Source organism: Euphorbia lathyris, chromosome 8 (assembly GCF_963576675.1).
Source record: "Euphorbia lathyris chromosome 8, ddEupLath1.1, whole genome shotgun sequence".
Classification (NCBI taxonomy): domain Eukaryota; kingdom Viridiplantae; phylum Streptophyta; class Magnoliopsida; order Malpighiales; family Euphorbiaceae; genus Euphorbia; species Euphorbia lathyris.
In genome coordinates, this window is record NC_088917.1 from 82,876,366 (window position 1) to 82,886,848 (window position 10,483).

General features: G+C 31.3%; 1 protein-coding gene across 1 annotated transcript; it reads left to right on the plus strand.

The window, feature by feature from the left end:
- The first annotated feature begins 261 nt into the window (after nt 1–261).
- Nucleotides 262–7,554, plus strand: LOC136203769 (uncharacterized). The gene is made up of 5 exons (XM_065994993.1): nt 262–526; nt 2,048–2,303; nt 3,969–4,127; nt 5,136–5,282; nt 7,311–7,554. Exons 1-5 carry the CDS (start codon nt 495–497, stop codon nt 7,431–7,433), a joined length of 717 nt encoding a protein of 238 aa, XP_065851065.1. The 5' UTR covers nt 262–494; the 3' UTR covers nt 7,434–7,554.
- The last annotated feature ends 2,929 nt before the right edge of the window (nt 7,555–10,483 follow it).

Below are 10,483 nucleotides of genomic sequence, written 5' to 3' on the forward strand. Positions count from 1 at the left end.
ATAGTAGAAATCAACAGAAAAATTAGATGATTTTAATATTAAAAAATTAAGTTTTATAACCTTTATATTCCATTTCTAATCCTTAGAGGACCACGAGTGTAATTAACCTCAATATATCAAATTAAAATATTAGAGACTTAATAAACAAAAAATTAAAAACTTCAGGGACCTCAAATGTATTGTTCCAAAAAAAAAAAAAGTACCAACAGTCCATGTGCATCATCTTCCCTACCTTCTCTTGGTTTCCTGCTTCTGCTTTTTTCTAAGGAAAAGAATCCCTTCTTTTCTCTCTCTTCCCCTTTCTCTCTCTAGAGAAAGACGTGCAGTTCTAATCATGGAGCTTCTTCTGTCAATCCATGTGCTTCAATGACATTGCCCACTTCTCATTATTTTACATTTCTCCTATCTTTATTTATATCTTCAATCATCTTCTTCTTTTCATTTCAATTTAATTCAACAACAAACCCTTTTCCCCCAAATTAAACCTCTCGCAGATGAACAGTCCTACTCCCAGCAATCGATCATGGTAATTATTTCCCTTTAATGTATGTATATGCATCATTTTATTACTCGGTTCCAGGTTATTCGGTTTGGTTAAATTGAATTCGAGAACTAATTTAAGCCATTGGAAGATTTCAATTGAGTTTCGTATGAGTTTCGTATGAGTTTCAATCAGTTTCAGTGAGTTCGCATTTTGCAAAACTCATGTTTCAATTGAGTTTCGCATGAATTTCAATCAGTTCCGCATGAGTTTCAATGAATTTCAATTAGTTTCAATGAGTTTCGCGTTTTGCAATGTTAGTTGCCGTGATAAAGTTTTAATCAGTTTCATATGAGTTTCAATCAGTTTGGCCTTTTGCGAAACCCCTATGAAACTCATCAAAACTGTTATGAAATAGAATAAAGTTTTCATCAAAGACTCATATGAAGCTCATCATTTTCAATTGAGTTTCATACGAGTTTCAATGAGTTTCGCATGAGTTTCAATTAGTTTCACCTTTTGTGAAACTCATCATTTCAATTGAGTTTCACATGAGTTTCAATCAGTTCTGCATGAGTTTCAATCAGTTTCGCCGTTTGGGAAACTCATGAAACTCATCAAAACTAGTATGAAATAAAATAAAGTTTTCATCGAGACTCATATGAGACTCATTATGTTAATTGAGTTTCACATGAGTTTCAGTTAGTTTTACATGAGTCTCAGTTCGTTTCGCATGAGTTTCAATCAGTTTCGCCTTTTGCGAAACTCATGTGAAACTCAGCAAAACTATTATGAAATAGAGAAGTTTTCATCAAGACTCTTATGAAACTCATAATTTCAATTGAGTTTCACATGAGTTTCAATGAGTTTTGACTTTTGTGAAACTCATAGGAAACTCATCAAAACTAATATGGAATAGAATAAAGTTTTCATCTAGACTCAGGTGAAACTCATCATTTCAATTAGTTTCGCATAAGTTTCAGATGAGTTTCAATGAGTTTCGCATGAGTTTCACATGAGTTTCAACAGGCGAAACTCATAATATGAAATAGAATAAAGTTATTAACTATGTTTTAATTAGTTTCCTTTTCATATATATATATGCATCATCTCATTAACCGGTTTGAGGTAATCAGCTCGGTTAAATTGAACTCGAGACCAAATTTAAGCACTAGAAGATTTCAATTCATTTCACATGAGTTTCAATCGGTTTCAAATGAGTTTTAATCAGTTTCACATGAGTTTCAATTAGTTTCGCATGAGTTTCAATCAATGTCGCCTAATTATTTCCCTTTTTGCATATATCTCCATCATCTCATTAATCAGGTCAAGGTCAATAAGCTCGATTAAATTGAATCCGATACCTAATTTAGGCGATTAGAAGATTCCAATTCAGTTCCACATGATTTCAGTCACTTTCACATGAATTTCAATGAATTTCAATGAGTTTCAATCACTTTCACATGAATTTCAATGACTTTCAATGAGTTTCAATTAGTTTCACATGAATTTCAATCAGTTTCAATTCATCAAAACTCACTGTTCCATTGATTATCAATTTTACAGGTCAATTAGTGAGGATTCACTGAGAAGATACGTGCATTTTGCGAGTGAAAATTGCATCCAAGAACTGTTATCAGCATCAGATTCAAACAGATTTGGAAATGGAAGCGATGGATGGAAAGTTCTAGCGATTGATAACGGTGTAGAGATATCGAAACGTAGATCTGGTCCGTTTCATACTTTTCGTAGCAGATGGGTTTTAACTACTGTTTCTCCTCAACAATTCATCACTGTTGCTAATGCCATTGATGCTGCTAGGGTAAGTTTTTATCACTTTACTAGTTTTTATCACTTTACTCTGTTTCTTGTTTTTTTAGGACCGGAACTGTAACGATCTAGTCCTGAATGGGTAGCATCGGGTCAGAGCTGGTCCTGACATTTTATTGGTACTAGGCGAAATAAGAGATGAGGGACCTTAATTAAAAAAAGAAGGTAAATTACATCCATGTCCACTGAACTTTAAACTTTGTTACACCCCTGGCCACTAAACTTCAATCCGTGCTTCAAAATAACTGTTGACGCCCTTATAATAAAAAATCTTAAGAATTAATGATATTCTAAGCAACTTTAATTCTTGAAAATTTTCATTTTAAGGTCATTTATGGGTTGTTTGGAGGAGAGAGAAAGTGGATTTTTATAGAGAAAAAGGTGAATGATGATTTTAGAAAATAAAAAATGTAGTCTCATGGTAAATGTTGTTTTGAACAACTTTAATTCTTGATTTTCATTTTTATGTCGTTAAAGGTTATTTTGAGGTGTTAGTTAAAGTTTAGTGGCCACATGTGTAACAAAGTGTAAAGTTCAGCGACTTTTATTTACATTTTGAAGTTAATTGGTCATACCGTGAAAATTGATAAAGTTCAATGGCCATGAGTGTAATTTACCCAAATAAAATTTTAAAATAGAAATTTGACTCTATTTTAGACCAAAAATATCATATTATTTGTTCCCTTCAGGCCTGGGTATTATAACTATATTTATAAAATATATATGGCCTGGGGTTTAACCCTGGACCTTGGGCTGGGCATACACTGCGTCGGGTTAACTGAATGTTTAAGTAGGAGCGGCTTTGAGAGTACGGTACTCCGAGAATAATACAGACGACTAGTTAAATTGAAGATAACACATTGGTCGGGTGTACCTTACCGGATCCGGAGTATTCTAATTTTTTTCAAGATAACACATTTGCGGTAAAAGAAAAAAAAATTGAAATATTTTTGAAGTGGTGCTATTTTTAGTCCAGTATTTCTGTTTGAAAGATGGAGTTTCTATCTTATCGGCTCATGCATTCCTCCGTCTTTCAAATAGGAGTATTGGACTAAAAATATCACTATTTCGAAAATAGTTTCAAAAGAGTCCAAAATGAGGAATAGTTTGAATTTTTAAAAGATGGACGATTGACGAAAGAAAGAACTGAATCTAGGGACGAATACGAACTTCGAAGGTCGGGGTTGCATGTTTTCATCACAACAGGCCCCTTTTGTGGAGACAGGGGGCTTAGGGGTGGTTCCCGAAGACCAGGGGTGCTCCGGCACCCCAAGCCCCCTGCCTGAATCCAAATTAGAAACGAAAATATGATGTAATAATTTGGTCAACACTATGTAGTAACCGCTTTGAAACACATCTATATACATTAGAAATCTAAGATCCAGTTACTCTCCGTTTATGGTTTGAGATTCAGTTCATTTTTATCAATCACCATTATTTACGGCGGCGGCTTCTTGCTCACACATTTTACCCGGCACAACTCACTCTGAATCGAGTCATTATATAGAGTGATTAGTAAAGAGCGTTTCCAACATATATAAGCGTTTTAAAGCTGGGAAATTCATTAATTTTAAAACAGTGAGACGGGCCAACTGCCCTGATATTTGAGGCTAAAACGGACAATATCTAACTAATTTTTATTTTGTTTTAAGTGCAGCAATGGGATTCAGATTTGGTGGAAGCAAAATACATAAAAGACTTGGAAGATAATCTGAGCATAATTCGACTGAGATTTGGTGAAAACTCCAAGCCATTGTTTAGAAACAGAGAATTCATAGTTTATGAAAGGAGAGAAACTATGGAAGATGGAACTCTGGTATGTATATATAAACAACATTAATTTAGCAAAATACAAAATAAATTATATGATTTGACGGATTTGTAAAAACAGTGTTGTGATTTAAAAGTTCAAAGCAGTTTACAAATTAAAAGGGAGCGATTTGGAGTAACTAAAAAGAATGACTTTGCAAATTTGTTAAAGTACAAGGTCAGATTTGCAAATTAACTAAATCAGAAATATTGTTTGACTGGAAAATTTACTCAGATCATTTATCTGCAAATTTTACAAAACATAAACCTCTATTCGCAAATTTTTAAACCACGGAGATTATCTTTGCAAATCGGTCAAACCATGATATTTATTTTTGTACTTTTCTCTTCATTGAGAAAAGTATAAAACTGAACTCTTCAATTTGGCTGATTTGTGAAAACAGTCTTGTGCTTTATAAAGTTTGCAGTTAAAGGATCTATTAATCAATTTTTCGGTCAATAATACTTGTGATTTTTAGTTAATTTGCAAAGTTATGCATTTTAGCTAGTTTAGGGGACTTTATGCAGTTTAAAAACTCAGTCATTCAAAAAAATTTATTGTCGTGACTATTTATTCCAAAAGGGAGCGATTTGAAGTAACTAAAAAAATTTACTTTGTAAATTAACTAAACATAAAATATTATTTCATTGAAAATTTCACTCAGATTATTTAACTGTAAATTTTACAAAGCAAAGACATTTATTTACGAACTTTTAAACTATGGATACTGTTTTTGCAAATTAGTTAAATCACATCTACTCCGAGTAAAGATCTGCCCGATTTTTATTTGCACATATAGGGCAAATACGAAAAAGCTAACTAAGTCTTAAAAAAAAAACTTTATATTGTTTCGGATTATTGGTTCTTTATCCCATCGAAAGATTAAATCCTGAATCCATTTATTTTATGGATATCCAATCGTTTATTTTTGTAATTTTTTTTAATTCAATTAAAAAAATTTCTTTTTTTTATTTGGTTTGAATTATAGTTATAAAAATAAAATAAAAAATGTAGGTGGTAGCAGTAGCTTCATTGCCAAAAGAGATAGCAGCAGGATTACAGCCAAAACAAAATAATTCAATAAGAGGATTATTGCTTCAGTCTGGCTGGGTTGTAGAGAAGCTTGAAGATGACTCTTGTATGGTCACTTATGTTGTTCAGGTACTCGTAACTTACGAAATGATAAAATTTTGTTCTCGATATTTCCAACTTAAAACAGTTTCGGGTCCAACTAACAGTCCCGTTTTTATGGATTCCGTTAGCTGGGTTAACATTAATTTGAAAACTGTGCGGGGTAAATTTTACAATTTCGTATTTTAGGCGACTCATTTCAATTTCTTCAACTCGTATTTTTTATTTAGATATATTAAGTTCATGATCTTTCACATTTTTTCGTATGTTAAGTCAACTTTTCTTCAAAAAAAACAAATAAGTCGACCTTGAACATAAGACCCGATTAACAGAGTGTTATTCATTTCACATGCATTCATAATTTGTATTCTTTTACCGTTTAAAAATAGCTTTTAATCAGTAATATGACTAGCGAAAATTTGTAAAAAGTCTATTTCAAACTGTAAAAAAAAAAAATATAATTTAAAAAACAGCTGAAAAGAATAATGTCTTTTTAAATTAGATGTCACCACTAATTAATTTAGTAATTAAGAGCTTAATGCGATAAAACAAATTAGATGCTAGTAAAACCATCTCCAACACATTTTATCTTTTTTGCTACATTAAACCGTATTTTCTTTATTTTCTCTCTCTGTTTTGACATTGCTTGCTAGTGTTTTTGCCCCAACCCATTTTCTTATTTCCTCTCTCCAAATACAAGATTTTATTCAAATAATAATATTATATAATAAGATATACAATAAATATATTTATACATTTGTTGCATCAAATTTTATGAGGCAGCATCAAATTTAATGGAGAAAAATGGTATTCATGAGAATGAAAACACGGTTTGATGATGGTTGGCAAATCTTCTTCCCAACATCAATTTGATGTTGGATTGGAGATGGTCTAAAATGCAAAGTTTAGGGATGATAACTTCAAGTTTGGAAGTTGAAGGACCATAAAGAAAGTACATACGAAGTTAGAGGGCCATAGATGTAAATTACCCTTTAAAGTACATAATAGTACAAAAGACTCAATTACATAAAAGAAAACTAGTACAAAAATATAAAACTTTCTGGATCTAACTAATAATGCAGGGTAAATTACATCTATGGTCATTGTATTTTATTTAGTTTTACGATATGATCACTAAACTTCAAAATATAACATAAAAGCCACTCAATTTTATATTCTCTAACATTATAGGCACTAAACTTTAACTAATGCCTTAAAATGACAGTTAACAGATTCAAAATAAACATATTCAAGAATTAAAATTGTCTAATGAAACTACATTTTTTGTTTTTTTTAAATCACTATTTTTTGAGTTTTTTTTTTCTAAAAGTCAACTTTCTCTCTCATAACCAAACAATATCTAATAACTTTAAAACAAAAAATTTCAAGAATTAAAGTTTCTTACAGTATTATTAATTCTTAGATTTTTTTTTTTATTATTTTGAGATCGTCAATGATTATTTTGAGGCATTGATTAAAGTCAGAGCCGGCCTGAACCTAGGTCCGAGGTGTACCGGCCTAGGGCACAGGGTTGAAGGGGGTCTAAAAAAAGTTTAGTGTTATATGTGTATATGAAAGTTAATTTTTTTTTAATATAGATAGTGATAAAATCATACATGATGGTCTAATTTTTTCTGAAAGCCCATTGATAAAAAAAATAAAATAAAAGGTTTGCCAAACTTTTATACTTTAATTAGTAAATTTTATATTAAATGTCCTTTATTGTTTATTTTACCTATAGCCCCTAAATTGTCAGGATCGGCCCAGATTGAAGCTTAATAGTCATAATGTTAGAAAGTGTAAAATTGAGTTGCTTTTATGTTACGTTTCGAAGTGTAGTGGCTATGAGTGTAATTTACCCTAATAATGCATTCTGACTTTTCTTTATACAATAATATGCTTTTATTCAAATTTAGCAAACATTGATAAAAAAAAAAGTTTATTTTGAATAATTTGATGATTACCCTCATGTGGGTTTGTTAATTAGAGTAAATTAATTAATGGATTATTGAAATGATTAACTTAATTAAAATTTAATTAATTTGTGATGATTTACAGTTAGATCCTGCTGGATGGCTTCCCAAATGCTTTGTGAATAGGCTGAACACTAAGCTTGTAATGATCATTGAGAAGCTCAAGAAATTGGCACAAGATTGCCCAATTGATGCTCATCATATCTAATGTAATCATATATGTTTTTTTATGTAATTTTTATATATAAGAAAAAAAGAGTAATTACACTTTTTATATAGTCATAATGTCAAATTATAGAAATTTAATTATTCAATTTTGTTCTCTCTTTAATTATTCTCTTTCGTAAGGACCGAAATTATAATTTGCAAGATAAGATACCGAAATGGATTTAAGGTTTTTGGGAAGTGTGAATTTAACCTTAACATAAAATATTTTTGGGAAGTGTGAATTTAACCTTAACATAAAATATAGTACCATTTTTTTTAAAGCAAGAAAATATAGTACCATTTTAAATTCAACGTACGTAAAATGATACCAATTTGACACTGCGTAACGGAACTTGGGCTTAAATTAATCTATTTCACAAATTGAAAATAAAATGTCGCTATTTTGTACGTTGATGCTAAATTGGCATGTTTCCCTGAAAATCTTTTGATACCTTATTTTTAAATTCACTAAGTATTGAATGATATATACTAATATGTAGATCTGTTGAGAGAAATTTGATCACATGTCATATAATACAAAATTTTCACAATTTATAGCGGAGGATAACAATTACAATTAGGATTGTAACTGACACGAGGATTTCTTGTTCCCGTTGGGGATCTACCCTGTGATGGATGGGAAATCCCTAATTAGAATCCTACGGGGTGGGATGGTGATTGTTTTGTGCTCCGTCAATAGGAACAGGGTGAGGTTGAGGATATGTATCTTCTCACCACCTGTACCCATCCTCGATATGCTCTCATTGGGATTCCCGCGGGTGATGGGAATTTCCCGTGCGGTGGGGCAGGGACAAAATTATTCCAGTTTAAGTTCTAGGGATGGGGACGGAAGCAAAGAGTGGTTGTTATAGTGGATAAATGAGGTGAGATAGGGATAAAAAAATCTCAAGTTCATTTATCTCATGTTTGTTTTGGAGTTTTCTCTCTCTAAACATTAATTTTATCTCTCATGAAAAACAACACCTAAATGACCTCAAACCTAAAAAAATTGAAGAATTAAAGTTGCTTAAAATATAATTTAATTCTTGAAATTTTTCATTTTAAGTTCGTTATCAACTAAATTTGGAAAAATGTAAATTTTACTAACCACAAATATAATCTGCAAAAAATGTGAAACCACAGAGTTTTATTTGAAATTAACCCTTATCTTTAGGTAAAGGCTATGGTTACTTTGTTTTTTACAGTCTTACTTTGTGTGTTTTCACTATTGGATTAATTTTATGCTTCATCATCCAATGGTGAAAACACACCAAGTAATGGTACTTTGTCAAAAACAAAGTAACCATAGAAGGCACCCTTATCTTTATCCTCATCAAATACCATAGGTTTGGGAGGAAATGTAATCCCCATCCGCCTCGTTTATATCTCTAACTATAATATTGTATTATTGATGACATAATCTTAGTATTATTGATGACATAAATTTTATGTCAAATTATAAGAGATGAAGCAATAATTACATAAACTAAAAACATGATTAGAGAGATTTGAAAGTAGAAGAAAAGATAATTGTAATCAATATATTTTTCTAATCATAACATTATTTATAGTGGAGAAATTTCATCTTATCTAAATTACCTTAGGAAGGATATATAATTCTCTACTTATCATGACATAACTTTACTCTCATTGTGGATAGAATTTCATTCTATTTATATTATTATTTATCTAGATCACGATGTGTCTGGAGTGGATGATGTCAGGATAGAAGACATAAGAAATAAGGAGCGACCTAGAAGGATGGGGACGAGAGCAAAAATGATATGAATTCCATATCGGAAATGGAGAGAGATTGATTAAGGTGTATTAGTAAGATGTGTATTCAATACATGTAAACACGTTTTAAAACCGTGAGGCTTAAAGTGTTGGACTTGGATTAGAGCGAACAATATCTATTTGGTATTAGACCTCACGATTTTAAAATGCGTCTACATATATTAAATACATACCTTAGTAAGCCTCAATCAATCTCTCTATTTCTGATATGAGATTCAGTTCATTCATGCTTCCATTGTTGTCCTTTTGGGTCGTTCCTTGCTCAAGCCTTCTATCCCAGCGCTACCCACTCCAGAACGGATCGTTACATGCCCACCAACTCCCACCTGGTTCGTCCATGAACCAAACAACATATGTAGAGAGTCGTCTCGGATAAACGAATATAAATTCTAGGGATAAAGACCAAATTTAGTTCTAACATTTTAAGAGAAGTACAGATTTAGCCTTAATGTACGAAATGATGCAAATTTAACCCTAATGTGTCCAAGCAAGATCAATTTTAGCCATACGTTACTGAAAATTTGAAAATACTAGTTTGACTGTTGTTTAATGGTCACATTAACGTACGAAATGACTAAAATTAATCTTCTTAGAAACGTTAATGATTAAATTTACACCATTTCATATGTCATGGTTAAATATGCACTTCCCTTAAAACGATTTGGCTAAATTTGTCCATTCTCCCTATCTAACAAGTATTTTGATAGTTTACGTTAAAACTGAATTTTTATAACCATGAGGTTGTGGTGGAGTGGTAAAGGCTCCTCCTCCCTTAACTAATGGTTAGGGTTCGATCCTCATTTTTGGGAATGGAAAGAATTTTTGTGACCAATAGCCTCACCCATAAAGGTGCAAATACCCTTACGAACCAAAATAAAAACTGAATTTTTTATGTTACATTTTTTGAGTAAATTACATCTATGGCCACTGAACTTTATTTTTTAATAGTATTTTCAGTAAATTTCAAAACTTAACATAAAAACCACTCAACTTTATATTTTTTAACACCCATAACCACTAAAATTTAACTAACTCCTTAAATTGACATTTAACGACCTCAAAATGAATATATTCAAGAATTAAAGTTGTTTGGAACAACATTTAACATTAAACCATTTTTTAGTTTCCAAAACCACCATTTTTTGGAACTTTTTCTCTCTAAAAATTCACTCTCTCTCCTAACCAAACATCACCTTAATAACCTCAAAACAAACATTTTCAAAAATTAAAATTGCGTAGAACATCATTAGTTCT